This window comes from Copidosoma floridanum, unplaced genomic scaffold (genome assembly GCF_036245765.1).
Source record: "Copidosoma floridanum isolate Cflo_tuat_1 unplaced genomic scaffold, Cflo_Japanese_pri ptg000034l, whole genome shotgun sequence".
Classification (NCBI taxonomy): Eukaryota; Metazoa; Arthropoda; class Insecta; order Hymenoptera; family Encyrtidae; genus Copidosoma; species Copidosoma floridanum.
In genome coordinates, this window is record NW_028321911.1 from 10,756,465 (window position 1) to 10,777,687 (window position 21,223).

Sequence of the window (21,223 nt, forward strand, 5' to 3'; positions counted from 1 at the left end):
GATAGTGAAAATACGTTTAACATCCTTCGGAAAAACACGAGATGATAGTAATATGGCGATCCAATGGTAAAAATACAATGATACAAATAACACGAGATAGTAAAAGTAATATTTAGTTAAATAAGTAAGTTATATGCAGCTATTACTCTTGATGAGGGAAAAGAAATCTCGCACTGACTGCAATGTACATATGTGTACATTTTTACCTAATTAACGGTTCGTGCTTCATGCTCTCGCACTGTCATCAATAATTGTAATAAGGATTAAAAGTAAATTCCTCATCAGTGCTCTTACAAGCGTAATCAGTAAGTATTAGGTACATTGTATACATAGCGGAAGCATTAAAGTAAAAACTTTTCAGGTTATGTATCACTTCATCACATCGTGGGTATAACCCTTAGTAGACCAATAGCTAAATATTTCGGATCTCTACAAATCATGAGGTTTCTGAATTGTGGTAAGAGTGGCAGCTGGTTGAAATTTTCGACCATCATTGGGCCTCAGCTCTAGGTCTTTAAAGCATATACTACATATACTTACTGAAAGTCAGTCTGTCTTGTCACGTTGTAAATCATACATACTCTAAGGTATACACTTCCCAAGTTTTCAGCTCAATATACTTATAACTTATTATTTTAATCATCATGCATCAAAACAGTATCATTAATTGATTTTTAAGGTTTCAATAGCGTGAAGCTTTTATGTATACTTCCAATTATTAAATATTTTATGAGTTTAGTTTGAATAGTAGTTGTTTTTTAATAAAAAACGTGTTTATTACCAAAAATTTGTGAAGAAATTTTATTTTGAAGGTTTCAATAACGTTCAGTATTAATACCTACGTTAAATGTTTTGTTCTAATTAATAAAAGCTTAAAATGTAATAATATGAGTATAGAGCATGAGTTGTAGTTGTTTTATAATAATAAAATTTGTGTTCATTATAAAAATGTATTGTGTTCATATTTTTATATTATTTATTTTATGTTAACAGTACATTTGAATTTATGTAGCTCAGTGTTCATATTACTGAAACAATTTTTGTTACCAAAAATATCGTTTGTAAAAAACTACTTAAATATTTAAAATGAAGTTTTTATTGCAATTTTAAATTAAAAATCAGTATATCTATGAAACTATGCAGAACTATAAATATTATTCAGACACAGTAATAAGGATATTTATATAAATATAAAAGTAATACGGATCTGTATATATGCGTAACGTTAAGATGTATAAAAACATAACCTTTTTGGTGAAAATGGAACTATCAATAGTACTATAGTGCTTCTCATATCTAAGATATGACTTTTACGCTTGGGATAGTAAAATAACTACGCAATCGCAAAAAATTTCTGAAGATTTCGGCCTCACTGAAAATTACTATCTTGACATTTAATTTTACAATCTGGAAAAAACATTTTACGAACCAATAGTAAAAACCAATGCTGACCATAGATCCTTACTTTACCTATGTTGAGCATAGTGATTTTACTACAGCATTTTTTACAGTGTACGAAAAAAAGCCAGAAGTGTAGAGGATGTGATGGCATTTGCACAGCAAATTGAAAAGTTAGTAGCTGGGCAGGGAGTGGTCAAACTTCCTCTGTCCAATGACGGACAACAAGCACGAAGCCAGCAGTGGGAGCTGCCCGCTATTTAGAAGAGCGCTAGAAGAGACCAGAAAAAAGGCCCAAACAGGACGCAAATAAGGCGAAAAGGCCTTGAGTAGAAAGGTAGGCTAATGTGGTCCCAGGCTGCGAAGGGTACTTTTTTACCTGTCAGCAAGGAAAAGCATTAAGCTTATAGTGGTGCTTGTTAGGTAAGCGGCCTACTATGGAGCGCTAGACAAGGTGCTGGTCCTCAGGGACCCCGAGTCTTTTTCAGGACTCGAGAGGATGAGCACCTCTAGCAAATGGTGGCGAGTCAGCACGTTGATGCTGTAAGACGTGATGGTCTTCCTGGTGGCTCCACCCTGAAGTAATGCACGTGGTTCCGGGGTGGTTCAAAAGCCACGCAGCCCGGGGGGGGTTTAGTGGGTATGGGTGGTCTAATAAAAAAAATCCACCGAGTCCCACTCTACCGCTGTCCCTGGGGTGTTCCTCAATGCATTTCCCCTCCCTCCACATAAAAAAAAACCACTAACACTACCACTACCACTACCACTACCACTATCACTACCACTACCACTACTCCTACCACTACCACTACCCAGGTGGGGTTTTCGCTAGTTTCTCCATACCGGGCGCTTCCCCAGGTGGCGGATAGGGGCATCCTCTAAAGACATGAGGTGACGATGGGCAGCTGGGGTTGCTCTCTGTGGTAGTGGTCGGGGGGCGTGTGTGGCATTGGCATGTGTATCTGTGGTGGTGTGGACGGGAGACTAGTGCCCCTTGTCTTCACTGGTGTGGATGCATGGGCCGGCTCTGCTTGTAATCTTTGTTCTTCGCTTTCTGCTCCTGCCGTGAGTGGCACTCCATTGCTTGATGCGGGCCAACAAAAACTAGCACCTGTCGTGTATAGAAGTAAGTGGTGGTTAAAACCTTCTTCTCAGATATATGCACCACACTCTTACTAAACAAACACAGGGATACTTACGGATTGTTCCGGGTTGCGTGTGGTGGGTCCTTTCCTGGGCTTGCGTTGGAGGCCTGGCGGCAGGTGCAGCCGGACGATGAGGCTCAGGTAAGTCTGGGTAACCACATCTGATATGGCTGTACGCCTCATAAACAAAAAAGACGTGGTGGGCCGACTAATCTAGGCTGACTACCACTGAGGAGGCTATATGGCGGCACCTTAGTGCCTTACGCCAGCCCGTTTCGTTGGGTTGTCTGAGCGGTCGTGGGACTGTACACCTGCCGCTCGTCTCACTGGGATGACCGTTGTGTACCAACATATACATACGTTACACACGAACACCATTTTCAGACTTGTTACTCAACGCCAGGGCAGTTTCCGCGGGTGGGACTGAGGGAGAGTGGCAACTCCCGGCCGGCCGGAGCAAGTAGCGGTTCTCTCTGGTAACAGAGAGGGCTGCTGCCCTGGTTTCAACCTTTTCCAAATGCTCATTTCTAGAAAAAAGGGTAGTGCTGGCCCCCGCAGGTCAGTACAACATTAAAACAGATGCCAATATGAAAAACGTCGATGCAAAACTTGTACCCCAGGCGGTAACCTCTCTGAGGGAATCCGCCAGCAGTTCCGATCCGGTGAAAGCCCGGGTGACTGTCGGAGGCCCCACGGATTCTGGGGGGGGGGGGCCACAAAGACGGGTCTCATGCCCATCAGGGACTGCTTAATGTTCCATGGCCCTTTCTAACGGACAAAGGACGAAGAGGAAGCCTGTCGAGCATAGGCACTAACGACACCGAGGACAGCAACGTGTCGGTATTTAGCCACCAGACCCAGGAAGAGCTTGCCTTTCTAGAAGAAGATGGTGCTAAGCTCAGATTGAAGCGACAGCAAGTGGCTAATACAGTCCAATTAGCAACGAAAGCTATTACAAAGACGCCACAATTAATCAACGATAAGTACGGCAACACATCGAACACTGTTAAGAATGGGCTAAAAGCCGCGTTTAAACACTTTCAAGAGGCAGAGGTGCTAAAAAAAGGCTTTCTTCATAAAGAAGAAGTATATGCAAACGCTTGGAAGTTGTCATTGTAATCCCTGCGTGTAGGGAACAAAGGCGAGATAAGTTCCGACGGCAGGTACAGAAAAAAACCCTGAACTCTGCCCTGAAGGAAATAGAGCGAAGTAAAAGAAACAGGAGCCCATCGGACAGCCCTGAGAAACGCCAGAAAACCATGCCTCCAAAGAAAAAGAAAACAGGCAGTAACAAACAAGAAGAAATTCTCCTGAACGAAAAAACAAGCCAGAAGAAAAAAGTGGATGCGACAACAACAGTAGTAGTAAAGATGGCCGAAGGGCAGACCTTTGCAAAGGTGCTGAGGACGATGAAGGCAAACTTTGACCCTGATAAGGCTAATGTGGCAGTCCAAAGTGTTGTCTTTACAGGAAAAGGAGACATACTTATTAAGGCCAAAGGTGTGGAGAATGCTTCTGCATTCTCACAGCAAATTGAAAAGTCGGTAGCCGGACAGGGTACTGTCAAAATTAGCAACAGAAAAGTGACATTAGCCAGAGGACAGAGGCTGGCATCGATAAAGGTGGACGAAACAACTGCCAGACAAGTAGAAGAGGAAGGCAGATTACGAGTTGGCTTCGTAAGCTGCCAAATACGAAGAAGAATTGAAGTAACAAGATGTTACAAATGCCTGGGATATGGACACGCCTCAGGCAACTGTAGAGAAGAAAACAGATCCGAACTTTGCTTCCGGTGTGGAAGCTCAAACCACCGAAAGAAAGAGTGTCTAGGCCCAGCACGGTGCTTCCTTTGCTCAACGACGGACAACAAGCACGAAGCAGGCAGTGGGAGCTACCCTTTATTCAAAAAAGCGCTAGAAGAGGCCAGGGGTAAGGCACAAGCAGGACAGAAATAAGGCAAAAAAGCCTTGAGTAGAAAGGCAGGCTAATGTGGACTCACGCAGCGCTGGGTACTTTTTATCTATCAGCAAGGGAAAGCATCAAGCTTATAGTGGTGCTTGCAAGGTTAGCGGCCTACTATAGAGCGCTAAAAAGAGTGCTAGTCCTCAGGGACCTTGAGTCCTTTTCAGGACTCGAGAGCATCAGCACCTCCAGCTATTGGTGGCGAGTTAGCTCGTTAATGCTGTGAGACCTGATGGTCTCCCTGGTGGCTCCACCCTGAAGTAATGCACGCGGTTCCGGGGTGGATCAAAAGCCTATGCAGGGTATGGGTGGTCTAATAAAAAAAATTCACCAAGTCCTACACTACCGCTGTCCCTGCGGTGTGCCTCAATGCATTTCCCTACCCTCCACAAAAAAAAAAAAAAAAAAAAACCACAACCACTACCACTACCAATTTTCCCTCTGCAAGTAAAATTGTCAAAATTTTCCCGCATAAATAAATATAGTAATACAACCTGCTTACCACGCATAGTGGTCGGTGTATATTCCATGCTTGTATTGGCATTGAAAAGAAACTCGTCCCCGAGTGGTAGGGGTTTGTTTAACGGGTTCAGTATTGCAACAACTATCGAGACATTTTGATATGTAGAAAAAAAAAAAACTGTACATTTCGCATCGTTAGCGAAGTAGGGAGAGCGATGAAAGTGCCACAGGTTAGACTGAAGAAATTAACCGCGAGCGTGTGTGGGGGAGTGAGCCCAACTATTCTGTTGGAGCAGGTCGTACGCTCACGATCCCACGTTTTTGTATTCCACTTTTAATCCTAAGTGTATCAATAAAGTTTACTTTTACATTATCCCCAACACACAGCTTCTATATCATTCTATTAATATATAACCTGCAAGAACTTAGAGAATTTTATTCAGTAAAAGGTTATGGGCCCAGGCTAAGTGTCGTGTATGATAGTGTAAAGCTGATACTTTGTGTGTGTGTGTGAATACAAGTACAAAAGAACGGTAACATGGAGTCGATTTCAAAAATCGAAAAATTTAGAGACAAAGAAAATTGGCACAGGTGGTTCTTCGTAGTGCGTACTCATCTTGAGGATGATGATGATACGTTGGAGGTTTGTGAAGGAGGCCTAACGATGCCTGGAAATCTCTCTACAGACGCCATAGCAGCGCAGTAAGGAATTCATGCTGCTGCTGTTGCCAAGTTCAAAAAAGCGGATAAAGCTGCTAGAAAATTGATTGTCTCTACAGTTAAACAAAAACCGTTGGATCTTTTGTTGAATTGTACAACGGCCCGAGAAATGTGGCTCAAGTCGTGTACTGTTTACGAAATGAAATCTGATGAGAATTATGCTAAATATTTCGAAGATAGAAAATTTAGCTATAAAAGTGAAGAATCTAGGAAGTGAAGTTTCAGATTCTATGGAGCTAACACGCATTTTGTGTAGCCTTCCTGAAAGATATAATCATTTTGACAGTGCATGGGACTCTGAGGTAGATAATAAAAAGACTCTGGAAAATTTGACCACGAGGCTAATGAAAGAAGAGTCGAGAATCTACAATTACAATAGTAAATCGGAGAGTTCGTCGATTGCACTGGTTACTGAAAAAACGAAGGATTTATTTGTAAAAGGCGAAAATAAGGAGTCTTATTCAAAGAAGGGCAAAGGTTCGCAAAAAGGCAAATGTTTTAAGTTTCATTCTCCGCATTACTACCTCCATGATTGCCCAAAGAGAAGTTCCAAAAATAAAGCGGACAAGAAACAAGAAACCGAAAGCCATGAAGCAAGAGTAGTGCTCGCCGGCTTTACGGATGAACATCAGCAAACCGAAAATTGGATTCTTGACTCCGGCTGTACAGATCACATGAAGAGGCGGCGAGAATGGTTTTGCAACTACACCGAGTATAAGCAGCCTGTGAAGGTGATTTTTTGAGATGGCAGCGTAAAACTTGCGTATGGGTATGGTAATATTAACGTTGAATCACTCGTTGCGGATAAGCGTGTTAAATGCGAGTTTCATGATGTTTTATATATATGCGGATTACGTGTGAATTTATTTTCTTTAAAGGTTACTGCGAAAAAGGGACTTAATCTTAAAGTCGAAAATTACGGGAAAATTTGTACTTCTTCGAAAGATGGCAATGTCATTGTAGTATGCTCTAAATTCGGTAATCTGTATAAAGTTAACGTTGAAGTTGTTATTCCCGAAAGAACTTGCTTAGCTGTAAATGAGGTACATAACGTTCAACTTTAGCACAAAAGGATGTGTCATCAAAATAAACGACATGTTCGCGATGTTTTGAAAACGGTTCGTATCGAAACTGCTTTTGATGATCAATACATGTGAAGGTTGGGCTTTAGGTAAACAACACAGAGATTCCTTTCACGAGAGAGTTGATCGCGCGATAGAAGCTAAACAAATAATACATGCAGATGTATGTGGCCCGATAGAAATTAAATCAGTAGGGAAAAAGAGATGCTTTCTTCTTTTTAAGGATGATTACTCTAGTTTTCGTACAATATATTTCTTGAGCCACAAGTCGGAAGTTTCTGAGTATTTACAAAAGTTCTGTAATGAGATTGAAAATCAATTTGAAACAGGCGTAAAAGAAATTGTAACTGACGGAGGTTCGGAGTTCGTGAATAACGTAAATAAAAAGTTTCTTGAACAGAAGGGCATTAAACACTCAATTACAATCCCGTACATTCCACAGCAGAATACTGTAGTTAAGCGCGAGAATCGGACGGTCGTAGAAGCCGTGCGCTCGATGTTGTATTCAAGTTCGGATTTGCCACGTTTCCTGTGGGCAGAGGCCGCTAATACAGCTGTTTATATTTTGAATAAAACAGGACCGACGAAAATTCTTGGAAAAACTCCATACGATTTGTGGTATGGTGAGTCGGCTAGCGTTAAACATTTGAAAATTTTCGGTACCGAATGTTTCGTACATATTCCGAAAGAAAAAAGAAAGAAATTGGATATGAAATCTATGAAAGGCTTGTTAGTTGGATTTGTCGAAAAGTATAGAGGCTATCGTGTTTACGTACCGGAACTGCGCGATGTTGTTGTTAGTCACGACATTTTGTTGAATTCGGAAAAATTGTGTCACACTAAAGCTGACGTTAAGTTTAATAAAATTCAAGACGATTCAAATATCAATGGTGTTAGTGATAACTCGCATGAAAAATCCGAAAATCAGCTGATCAACTCGGATGTTGAGGGAGAAGCGCGTACGTCGACAGACGGATTTTTACGAACGCGTTTTGTCTCACTTATACTCGGAGTCAATTCTAAAGAATTACGATAAAGCGGTGAAATCTCGCGATCGTGAAAAATGGAAAATTGCTATGCAAGATGAGATGCAGTCTCTTCTTGAGCATGGCACGTGGGTACACGTCGAAAGACCTGTTGATATTAAAGTTATAGGTAACCGGTGGGTTTTCACAATTAAATCTAATGATGATAGTAGTGAGCGTTACAAAGCCAGGCTCGTTTGTCAAGGGTTTTCACAGCGTGCAGGAATAGACTTTAAAGAGATTCTTAGCCCTGTAGCACGTTTCGATTCATTTCGAATTTTTATAAGTATTTCTGCTCTTGAAGGTTTGCTTCTAGCCCAGTTTGACGTGAAAACCGCTCATTTACACGGAAAATTGAACGAGACGATTTTTATGAAACAGCCTGATGGTTTTGACGACGGTATGGACCACGTATGTAAATTAGAGAAAAATATATACGGTTTAAAGCAGGCGGCTCGCTGTTGGTTCAAGCTTTTCGAAAACTTTTTATTAGATTTAAGCGATTCATATGTCTTGAATAAATAGTATAAAACTGATGTGACTGTGCTGTTCATGGATAATCAAAATGTGATCCGATTAATAAAAAATCCTGAATTCCATGAACGAACCAAGCGCATAGATATTAAATATTATTTTGTAAGAGATCTGTATAGAAACAAAATTATCGATGTAAGGTATGTAAGAACCGACGAACAAGTGGCAGATTTCTGTACGAAAGGGTTGTCAAAGCCCAGATTTGAGAATTTACTATCTACGATTGGTATTGTACCGAAAAACAAAGTGCTTTTTATATAAGCGGTAAATATTTTTTTAGGGAGAGTATCAAGACATTTTGATATGTAGAAAAAAAAACTGTACATTTCGCGTCGTTAGCGAAGTAGGGAGAGCGATGAAAGTGCCACAGGTTAGACTGAAGAAAGTAACCACGAGCGTGTGTGGGGGAGTGAGCCCAACTATTCTGTTGGAGCAGATCGTACACTCACAATCCCACGTTTTTGTATTCTACTTTTAATCCTAAGTGTATTAATAAAGTTTACTTTTACATTATCCCCAAAACACAGCTTCTATATTATTCTATTAATATATAACCTGCAAGAACTTAAAGAATTTTATTTATTAAAAACAACTACTAATGGCCCTGTGGAGTGGTAATGTGAAATGCTATTTACAAATCAGTTCAGCTCTTATCGATAAATGTTTTTTTATACAAGTGTTTAAATTTATTTTATAGTAGTACTTTAATGCATTCTCTATGCATGATAGAATTTTATTGAGTACATGGGGAAAAAATTATGAAATCATTAAAATGACTAATTAAGTCATTTCAAATTGACCTCCACTGATGTGTGCTATCAATAGCGGCTATCTATTAAATAATTAATTGGAAGTCGGTGTGAGGGCTCCGCAGCGTACAGACGTCCCGTCAATAGTGTCTGTGCTATGAGTGCATATTCCTGGTGTGGCTTGACTTAAATAGTGATTAAAGTGTGGTTAAAAGATAAAAAGACAAGGGAAAGGATCCTGAGTAAGAAGGTAGGAGGCGGAGAAGGAAAAAAGGCAGTTAAGAGGCTGGAAAAGTCAGAGTGCAATTGAAGGTTAGAAAACCGCAGCTACAAAGCGCGGGAGAGTCGTATAGGCAACGAGTACGAGATGGGACCGACGATAGAGAAGGAGAAAGAAAAAGAAAAGGCGACAACAAGGCAGGAAAATGCATCCGAAAGGCTAAACACACGCACGGGAGGTCGTGTCGTTACCGCTCATTTGAAATTAGTTTTGAAACCTGCATAATCTCAATCAGAGCACAAGGTAAAAGAAAAAGAGGAGAAATCGAGGAAGACGACTGTCGAAAAGACAAAGAACGACGATAGTGAGAGAAAGAAAAAGAAGAGTGTGAGTTGGAGGCAGACAAGGATGGAGCATTTTAAGAAAGCAGATCGCAAAAAAACTGATGACAGTGCAGTGGAAAAAGAGAAGTACGAGGAGTTTAAAGAAGAATTAATGAGATGCAGACAAGAGAGAGAAGAGATCATAAGGATAAGGCAAAGTTACACAGAAGAGATATAGAGGTTAAAACAAAACATGTTAAGGTTGGAGAAAGAGATAGTCGATGTTAAGGAGAGGGAGCTGCAGACAGCAAGAACATTGGAAAAGCTGGAGTAGAAGTTGGAGGAAGCGTGGTCCGCTAGATGGCAGGAGGTGGATTCTGATGAGGAGAAGTCAGCAGGAGGGGCTTTGAGCATCAGCAGCATTGGGAGATCGTCGAGGTGGAGCAGAACGTCAGGCACGAGTGCGGTGAGCCGTTAGTCAGTTAGGGACGTTCTGCGAGTTAAAAAGTTGGTACAAGAAAAAGATAAAGAAGAAAGGGCGAATAATATCATCATAAGGGGAGGGAGTGTTAATGAGGGAAATTTAAAAGGGTGGGTGGAGAACATGTTTGAAAATGTATTGAAAATTAAAATGGAAATTTTTAGTGTAAGAGTGAGTGGCCCGGTTTTAATTGTTAAGTTGAATTGCTTTGAGGATAAAATGCATATTATTAGAAATAAGTATAGGTTGAAAGGAACGAATATGTATATAGAAAACGATTTGTCTTTTGATGAGAGAAAAAGGCAAGAGCTGATAACAAGGTGGGTTAAAAAGCAAAAAGAGGAGGGTTGGGAGGTGAAGACTGGGTTTGGTAAGATAAAATTTAAGGGTATTTGGTATAAATGGAGTGCGAATATGTTTTTGTAAGGTGATGGGGAAGCAAGCATTGAAAAGACGGAAGTGGAGGTAGGGGGGTGGTAAAAGAAAAGGTGCAGGAGAAGAGAGGAGGGGTAGGTTAAAAAAGAGCGACAGAAGGAGGTACGGGGGGAGGTCAGATAGGAGAGGAAATTATACAGGAGATTTTTGCGTAAGCCAGGAACGGAAGGTGATACCTAATGAGGCAAAGAAAGAAAGTGATCATATAAGGAAAATTATTTTTTGGAATGTGGCGGGAGTTAGTAACAAGGATAGTGAGTTCTGGGACTTTGTAGAAGGTGCAGATTTCGTGAGTCTGTCTGAAACCTGGTTAGAAGGAAAAGGCTGGGTTAATTTGAAAGGAAAACTGTCAAGGGAATTTGTGTGGGAGGCAGCGCACGCGGTTTAATGTAACATAAAGGGGAGAGCAAAAGGCGGTTTTATTATAGGGCTGAAAAAGTGTTTTTACAGGGCAAATTGTAAGCTTGTTGAAGTAATTTAGAATGGTATAATTAAATTAGAATTAAATGGGATTGGGAGAAGTGGGGAAAAGATAAATGTTTTCTCAATATATAATAGAGAGGACCTGGTAAGGACTTTAGAAGCGTTAGAAAAATTGGAACTGGTAGTGGAAGATAGATTAATAATAGGGGGGGGGGGTTTAATATAAGAATAGGAAACGTGAGCTGTGGTAATGTAGAAAAATGAAGGAATGGAGCGAGGAAAGGTGTAGTAAAGATAGAATGATAAGTAACGAAGGCAGACGACTTAAAGAATTGATAAACAACAAAGGATGGTTTCTGCTGAACGGGTCAATGAAGGGGGATTATGGGGGGGAATACACATATATAGGTGCCAGGGGGAAATCGGTGATTGATTATGTTAACAAATGAAGAAATGTTTAAGTTTGTCCAGGGATTTAAAGAAGGAAATAAGATAGAGTCGGACCATATGCCGCTAGAAGTATCAGTAGGGGGTGGGGTTATAGACGGCCAAGAAACTAACAAAGGCAGAAAACAAAGAATTAGCAAAAAAGAAGTGTATACATGGACGGAGGAGGGTATTGAATTATACAAGGTAGGAACAGAAGAAAGTATAGGTGTTACTACAGGAGGGACGGAGGAGACGGAGAAAACTAAACGAGCATGTAATGGGTGCCATGATTAAAAAAAAGTTAATTTTCAGGAAAAAGAAATTAGGTTACAGGATTTGGTGGGACAGAGACTGTAAAAATAAAAAGAGGAAGGCAAAAAGGCTGTTAAGTAGGTGGAAAAAGGGGTGGGTAGAAAAACAGGAATATTGAAAGCTAGGAAAGAATGGAAAGAAATGTGCCAGGAAAAGGAAAGAGATTTGAAGAAAAGACAGGTCGAAGAACTGAGAAACATTAAGTACGAGAGTGACGTTTGGAAATATCTCAATAAATTTAGAAAAAAGAGAGAGAATATTGTCAATAACATAAAGTTGAACGCATGGGAAGAACATTTTAGGGAGCTGCTAGAAGGCAAAAGAGAAAAATGTGTAGGTTTATGGGAAAACGATCGAGTCAATGGGGATGAAGAAGAGGGCATAAGTAAAGCAAATATAGAGGTGGCAATTAGGAATTGAAAAAGAAAAAAGGCAGCGGGACACGATGGGATACCAAACGAAGCCTGGATCTACGCCGGGTCAGGAGTTAAATGGGTTAAGGGAGTTACTAAATAAAGTATGGAGGGGGGAAAGGGTTCTGGAAGCCTGGAAAACAGCGGTAGTAGTCCCGTTGTATAAAAAGGGGGACAGTAATGTCCCAAAAAACTACAGAGGAATATTCTTGCTCCCTACGGATTATAAGTTGTATACAGAGATACTAAAAGGGAAGCTGTTAGCGGAAATGGAAGAAAAGAGGGTGCTACCGAAGGGGCAGGTGGGGTTTCGGAAAGGTAGATGGACTCTGGATAATATTTTCATTCTGAATCATATAGTACAAAGGGAAGACTTGATAAGAGGGAAAGATAAAGTATTTGCACTGTTTGTGGACTTTAAAGCAGCATTTGACACGGTGAACAGGCAAAAATTGTGGGTAATATTGAGCAGAAGGGGATTTAGTAAAAATTTAATAAGTAGAATCAAAGAATTATACACTGAGACAAAGGTAAGGATTCGGGGTAACGAGGGGCTTTCGGATGAATTTTGGACTTCAAAAGGTTTAAGACAGGGATGTCTGTTAAGCCCAGCTCTATTTTGCATGTACGTTGCCGAGTTAGAAAATGTATTAAAAGAAAGGAACGTAGGCGGAATTTTGATTAATAAAGGAAGGGTGTGGTCGCTAGCATACGCAGATGACATAGTGTTGTTGGCCTTGAACAAAGAAGCTCTAGTGGATATGATAGATACGTTAAGGAAATTAAGCAGGGAAAGGGATTTATGTATAAGTTTTGAGAAATCAAAGGTAATGGTTTTTAACAGCAAGGAGAAAGTAAATAAGGAAGGATGGATATTTAAAGAGGGGAAAATAGAGGAGGTAAAAAGCTTTAAGTATTTAGGATTCACATTTAATAAAAAAGGGGACTATTCTGATCACATAAATGACTTAAAAAGGAAGGGAACTATTGCGGTCAGGAAAGTGTGGGGAATAGGGAAGAGGTTGTGTAAGGAAGATTTTATGAGGAGGCGGATGTTGTTCAATTATCTAGTTAGGAGTACAATAAGTTACGGGGCCGAAATCTTTGGGTGGAGAGAGTGGAAAGTGTTGGAAAGAATTCAAATGGACTATTATCGTTGGGTTTTAAGGTTGGATTTTTGCATGCCTAGATACATTGTATTGAAAGAGACAGGTTTGGAAAAGTTAGGCGTACACTTTCGAAAAGTAGCAACAAGGTTTAATAAAAAAATGTACAAGCAGAGGGAGGACAGGCTCACGAAACTGTGCTATAAGGAAGCGTATGAAAACGAGACAGGAGGGATGTTAAAAAAGGAAAGGCATATATTTCTAAATAATCTAGGGTATAGTGAAAAATTAGTAGAGATATGGAGAAGTCAAGACATATTAGTAAAGGATAGGATAGAAGAGCGTATGAGTGATATAAGCAATCAAGTAACGGAAGCTAAAATTAAAAACTCAAAGTACAACCCTAGGTATAAGGATATTATGGGGATTGGAAGGGAGGAGTATTTAAGCAAGCAAATCAGGGAGATTTGTATAAGTCATGTGGCAAAAGCCAGATGTGGGAATCTGGATGGGGGAAATAGGTATTGGTTAGAAAATGATAAAAAGCTATGCGAATTGTGTAATTGTAAGGAAGGGAGTTTGGAACATTTAATAAAGAAATGTAGAATTGTAAAGGAAAACAAGGTAAGTAACCTAATGAATGGAGAGCTAGATGTACAAAAAATGTTAAAGGAGGTTAGCTCGTAAAAAATTGCAAAAATATGGGGTGGAATGAGTAATTCGTATGAGAAAAAAGGGCCGGAACTGTAATAAGCGCTGAATGAATATTCATATGTACGTAGTAGCAAATAAGATAAATGGATTATTGAAAGTTATTGTATAAGAAGTGAAAAGATAGTGGAATTAGTAAATACAAATTGGGTCTGTGATTTAAATAATTTATGTAAAGTATGTAAAGTATGAAGATTATGTAAACTATGAAATTTTGTAAAGGTAAAAGCCTTAGGATTAAGGTAATGTTACAATTTTGTTTGTATTGATCATTGTACTGAGTCCGTTTTCTGGACCTAATTGGTTGAAAACTAATAAATATATATATATTAAATAATTAATTATCCCTAGATAACACAAGAGCCAACCACCCGATGACCCGGGGCGTTTACTGGCCACTCTACTAAATAACAAGTTGATAATTAATAACCAGATCGCCAATTACCAAAGATGTTTGTCATATTTGGTAATTATTAAAAATATTGAGTACTGACATTCGTTATTAATTAAGATATTATTATTAAATAGTGTGATCTATAAGTACCCTGGGCCATTGGGTAACAGGCACTTGTATTATTTATTAATAATTAATTATTTAACAGCGTGGCCTGTAAGCGCTCCGGCTTATTGGGTGATAGGCGCTTGTGACATTCATTAATAATTTATTATTTAACAGAGTAGGCAGTAAGTGCCCCGGGTCATCGAGTGATAAGTGCTTGTGTTATTTATTAATAATTAACTATTTCATAGAGTAGCCTGTAAGCGCTCCAGGTCATCCGGTGATAGGCGTTTGTGATATTCATTAATGATTTATTATTTAACAGAGTAGGCCGTAAGTGCCCCGGGTCATCGAGTGATAAGTGCTTGTGTTATTTATTAATAATTAACTATTTTATAGAGTAGCCTGTAAGCGCTCCAGGTCATCCGGTGATAGGCGCTTGTGTTATAAGTTACAGATTATTTATTCAATAGAGTGGCCAGTAAGCGCTCTGGAAAGTTCCGAATGCGGTGGGGGTATGCGAAGATCCTCTTCGCCAACACTGGCTGTATACTTAGCGCCTACCAAACGCCCCCTGCCCCTATCAACATAAGACCTCAGTGGGCTAAAGAGGTAGCCCAAGTAGGCTCCACTGACCGCCTACTTACAATTTCTGCTCAGGATTTCTCTCAGAGTACAGAGTCACGGCACGTCATAGAGTTCCCAGTGGCCTAAGTGGTAGAGGGCTTGCCTTTCGTCTGTAGGGCTCAAGTTCAAGACCCCGCTCCGTTACTTTTTAGCAGGTACCTCTGTGATTTTTTCCATATGATCCATACGCTATTGAGCTCATCGTCAGTATAGTGTAATGCTACCATGTCATCTGGGAGTAAGGGAAACAGTGCCTGGCTCTGCGGTGCAATGCATACTATGCTGTAGGAGTAGTAAGAATCGACGGTGCCTCGAACTATTGTTCTCGAGTATACAGATTTACAAATCCAAAAATAAAAAACAGATTTAATATGGCTAACCACAAAAGATAAAGACAAGACATAGAGTTGCGAAATAGATTCAAGGGATCGCTAGCTCAGATTGGCTCGTTACATTGTGCAGAGTCTATTTCGCAGCTCTGTTACGCGCCGTGGGACTTCACCTTTCCTTTCATACATCGGGTGTCTGACAACCAAAACTTATTATTTATGGTAACGTTTATAATGCAACTGTATTAAGTTGGATTTTAAATACAGAGCGCTCTACTAGAACCTTCTGTAACTTCTATTGAGGCGACGTCATATATGTTTTTTCAGACTTACTAAGTAACGAGGACATTAGCGAGTGTTACAAAATGCGGGCACCAAGGGCTTATTAATTATATTAATTGCCTTAATACCACAGTTTATACAATTTTGATACTCTATTAAAAAATACCGTCCATAAATTTGACCCCTTAGATATATATATATGTACTAGGGGGTTTCGCCCTCTGCACGCTGCGCACGCCAACCCCCCTAAACGTTTTTGATTAAACATGTTTCTAACAATTATTTCATCTAAATAGAATGGCTAAATTTTAAAATTAAATCCAAGCTCAAACGATAAAACGATCTCGTTGTACCGTGTCGTCACGTGGTACTGATTTTTCAGTATACAGATAACAACACACCCTCATTTAATTAAATGATCTCTCTAACTTCTTTTACTGTTTCCGGTAAGCTGTTTAGAAAAATGGATTTTTATTGTATTTCAATACAATACATGTAGTTACACGTGTTACAAATCATATAGATGCTTTTTATTTATTATAAATACTTATTGAATGAAGTAAAATGGTTAAAGTAAAAGGAGGTTTTTCTTGAGCATATCTCAATTCTAAAAATGTATCAAAATGAAGCAAGGTCATAAGTTTTTTTACGATTTCTAAAGGATGGTCACAGATAAATATATTCATAATAATCACTCGAAGAAGAAGCTAAATCAATATAAATGTTTCATTGCAAATGTTGATTATGGATTTTATGTTGTAGGCGTGATCTCAGTTATAAAATTTTTCATAACCTATACAATAGTTACAAAGTTTTCCTACAATTTTCACCATACTATTATTATTCTAAAATTCCTACATTGTTATCAAATTTATGTATTCATGCACACTATTATTTCCCCATCGTTATATTAACATCCTGATTTTAACAGTACACTGGAAAAAAGTTGGTCGCCCTGCGCCACCGAATACAGTCACGCCGTGCACTCACTTTCTTGGTCGCGCCGCATGCCTGTTTTGGGCGCGCGCCAGGTACTTTGGGTGCGCCGCGCGCCCAAAACAGGCATGCGGCGCGACCAAGAAAGTGAGTGCACGGCGTGACTGTATTCGGTGGCGCAGGGCGACCAACTTTTTTCCAGTGTAGATTTTTTTTTAAATTTTTACAAGATTATTTTTAAATATGCATTTTTTATTACAAAATATTCGTACAATGTACTTGTTGCCGATTTTAATACCTTAACTAGAAACAAAACATTTCATGACAACGTTTCTTAAGGAATAAGTACTAAATTTATAAAATCGAAATTCATTATTTTTAAATGTTCCCGGGCTATACTTCCAAGAACACGGCGCCTGCACGGAGAGGGAATTTACGGGTTTATCGCATGGAGGGTATCTGGCTGTTAGCGCATGCAGCCTCCCCATGCGTCTAAAACGCGAAGCTGATGCACTGGATGCCAGCCAGTGCTTGTGTTAAGGCCAGTAGAGTGTTACATGCTATCAACACATGTGAGTACACGGCTGCGAACCAAGAAAAGCCGTAGCCGAAACTCATCGACTATGTCCGAGCTGAAAACGCAAGGAGCATGATGGGTTTAACGCATGGTGGCTCTTGCGTTTTGGGTATCAGCTGATAGTTGGCGGCGTTGGCAAGAGGCGCGAGCGCCTATATATATGCTATGTATGTATATATACATGTAAATATGTATACATTTAACATTGTTTATACTTTATGTAAAACACGCAAGGTAATGATGATAATACAATAAGAAGCAAACCATTGGAAGATAACGAAGGTTGTACAAGTGATTCTGAAAAGTCTCCTGCTTGTTGTTGAAAATTATCCATAACCAAAGTCTAACATGCAAGACTTTAAGACTTTGTAGTGAATTAAATATCTTGAGTGCTTATGAACGGAGACAATTCAGTAAATTAGAAATCATGTGCACAGGGTCCTATATCAATCAAACATAACATAATTGTAAGTGTCAAACCGATACACCAACAGATTATTTCTAAAGAGCTGTTGACGTACTCAAGATTTACGTTTGCGTTTCTGATACAAGATAAGTATTGTTGCAATAAGATATTTTTTGATAAATATTTGACAAATAAATTATTACTGCCTATTCTAACGTACATATATGTATATTTACATATATACACATATGTGTGTAAACTTATTTCTGATGTTTTGGTTAGAAATACCACAACATTGAAAATTTTGTGCGAATGCATCATCTTTATATACTTACGTACCAAATTAAATGATTTGCGATGAGATGCATAAGCTGTTACACCGTTTGTCACTCGTACACAATGCACATCTCAAAATTGCTGCACTTAGTACATTGGAAAGAATCGAAAGGCTATGAGAATCATATATGCATAACGTGTATACATATACGTATATAGCAGACTCTTGCGCCAACCATCAGCTGATACCCAAAACGCAAGAGCCACCATGCGTTAAACCCATCATGCTCCTTGCGTTTTCAGCTCGGACATAGTCGATGAGTTTCGGCTACGGCTTTTCTTGGTTCGCAGCCGTGTACTCACATGTGTTGATAGCATGTAACACTCTACGGGCCTTAACACAAGCACTGGCTGGCATCCAGCGCATCAGCTTCGCGTTTTAGACGCATGGGGAGGCTGCATGCGCTAACAGCCAGATACCCTCCATGCGATAAACCCGTAAATTCCCTCTCCGTGTGGCGGAAACTTTTTAGCACCGATTGTTGCAACGTATAAACTGTGTTAGTAGTCAGTACTCGGTACTCATTAGGCCCTTCGTTAACTAAGTACGTAACCTACAGATGGCCTACCGACCGCCTCTTAATCTCATGGATGTATAAGAATAGAGGAGAAAAGGGGGCGTGATATGCGACAGCAGAATTCGCTACGTAACGGGGCATCTGTCTTTGTCTGGCAGTTATATTATTGGTCGAGTCATACATGAGATTGAATCAACTGTAGGATTCAGGACGAAGAAGTAGCCATTAACGTGGCTTTGACAACAAGGACAGATGCCCCGTTACACTTAGTTATGCTATCGCTGCCGCTTATGGGCTAGTATAGCGCTTTTCTCCTCTATTCTTATACCTCTATGCTTAATCTACTAGTGAGCTTCGAGGGAGTAAGGAGATAATGTCCGCCATTTGAGGCTCATGGCGAAAGGCGTGAGCTTGAAAACGTAGCATTAAGCATATATATATATATATATATATATATATATATATATATATATATATATATATGTAGAAGCCACATGATAGCTCTATCGGTAGCGTGACTACCTACAGATCTTGATGGCCGGAGTTCAAATCCCACTCTGTACAAAAATTTTCATTAATAAATGAGGTTTTTTTCTGGAGGAAATTTGAGCTTCATTGAAACCTAACGATTTTCCTACCGTTTCACACCTACCGTTAATTAACCAACGTATGGCTAAATACACTTTATAGTGTCAAAATACCCATGTCTGAACCCCTTAGGGGGCGATGATGAATATAAAAAAAAAAAAAAAAAACATATAATATATGTATGGATACAAACATAGGTACAAATATATGACTAAGGTCCCCAAGAGCCTCAAATGGCAGCTGACCATTCAGCAGCAGTTCCTTCGATGTCTCCTCACTCCCTCGAAGCTCACTACTCTCTACAATTTTTGATCGGGTTGGATCCAACCGATCTCAATTACACTGGATTTTTATTATCTGCACGTTTTCTACAATCAGGTTTTGCAAACTAAAAAATACGATAGGAGCAAATTACAAACTACTTTTGTCAGAGATTTCAGCACACAAAAATGTTATTTAATCTTGTTTGCCACTTTGAAATTGGGATCAACTTGAGAAGAACATTCAAAACCTATGCGTATAAAGACTTTAAACTATATACCTGTGCGTAATGGCATCTGCAAATTTTTTTTTTTGGTCTAATTTCACTGGCTTGAAGTGTGCATGGAGACATACCCAGCGATTCAACATTAGGGTCGTATTTTCAGAATATAAAGCTTTTTACCTGGTTCTATAACAAATGATGATGAATCCCGATTCCCTGATTCGTGATTAAAGCACTTTTTTATTCGACATATTCTGACAGTATCTACCCATCCAATCAATAAAGTTCTATCATTACTCCACATGAGATTACATCTATACTGATCTGGCACTGTTCTATAAATTAAAAGATTAACAAATTCTATAGAGAGTAACAAAATTGCTGAGAAAAATATTTTTGAAATAAAAAAACTATTTGTGTAGTTTGCACTACTAATTAAATTTAATTTACTCTGAACTTTCAGTCCACTTGATTAGTCCTAGAGAGCTTCTATCATTCAAATCATATACTCTTACACCAGTGTCAGAGGCCCATGCAATAAAGTGTCCAGCCCATGCTATAGCACGCACGCTTCCTTCTGCTTCCCAGAGAACAGTTGATTTTATGCGAGATAAAAAAGTTTTTTCATACATAACTAATTGGTCTTTTCCTACGAACAGAAAACAATCAGTAGGTAAAAAAAATTTGTTTTAATGCACAAATAAAGTAATATATGCATGTAAATATAGGGATGACCAATGATAAACTTTCTTCCACTGCCACTTTTGTAATACAGTGGATCAATAGCTATGTTCTTAACCCAGTGACCAGTGCTTATATTGTGGTTATTTTCAGTGCTGTACAGTCCATAAATAAAAACTCGTCCATCGTTACTACACGAAGCGATAAAGTCACCATTCTGATCAATAGATATTTGGTTCACAGCCACTGTGTGTGCTTGGAGACTCTTCGATCTGATACTATTACCTTGATGGTCAAGTATATGAATTGTGCCCCAATGTGAGCCCAAACATAAAAACTGCAACGCCCAGACAAATGTATCCAAAAATAAAATTAAATTTAATTTTCATAACATACACATTTCTCATCACTTTTAATAAATATAAGAATACCTTAGGATGAGCAACAATGCAGCTAGCAGCATCTTTTTGTAAAATATTAACAACATCATTACGCATCCGCACATATTTTAGTAGAGGCTCCGTCTCTTCCTCATCCACGTCAGAATCATTTGTGTGACTTCCCTTTTCCTAAAAATTATGGTTAACATCAAAATAAACAAACTAACGAGCAATATTTAAGTACAGTGAAGCCACTCATGGTTTGGAGTTTATACCTCTACTTGACTCTTTTTCATCATAAGTGGTTTCCTGTCAAACCACCAACTAAATAGGTACAACTACAAACTGTACAATCACGATCCTTCCTACTTAAGCCTGACACCATGGAGATATTATAGATAGAGTAGGCAGGCCACCGATTCTTCTGGGGCTGTTCACATCAGTATTGGGGGCAGGATAATTTGTCCAGCCCTCAGTGACTAACTTCAGCTCACCCAATACCAGTTTTCATAAAAACTGTCGTCAGCTACGTTGAAGCAGTGCTCTCAAATGTGACTGGCAAACTTGCGGGAAATTAAAATTGGCTATATGGAGCAAGACGCAAAACCCCAGATAACTCGACAATATTTCATACACCATAACTTGATAAA

At 39.3% G+C, this 21,223-nt stretch overlaps 1 protein-coding gene across 2 annotated transcripts in view; it reads right to left on the reverse strand.

Moving 5' to 3' along the window:
* The window catches only part of lt (vacuolar protein sorting-associated protein light), a 246,704-nt gene extending 225,736 nt beyond the window's left edge, over positions 1-20,968 (reverse strand). The window contains exons 1-6 of one of the 2 annotated variants that reach the window (XM_089597622.1): positions 20,849-20,968; positions 20,625-20,762; positions 20,479-20,530; positions 20,248-20,394; positions 19,963-20,161; positions 19,693-19,847 (exon numbers count right to left, since the gene is read on the reverse strand). In XM_089597622.1, coding sequence (XP_089453748.1) covers positions 19,693-19,847; positions 19,963-20,161; positions 20,248-20,394; positions 20,479-20,530; positions 20,625-20,762; positions 20,849-20,872 — 715 coding nt within the window. In that variant the 5' untranslated portion in view covers positions 20,873-20,968. Of the gene's footprint in view, positions 1-19,692; positions 19,848-19,962; positions 20,162-20,247; positions 20,531-20,624; positions 20,763-20,848 lie in introns of both variants that reach the window. The other variant, XM_089597621.1, reaches the window with a different exon arrangement.
* Positions 20,969-21,223: the final 255 nt, after the last annotated feature.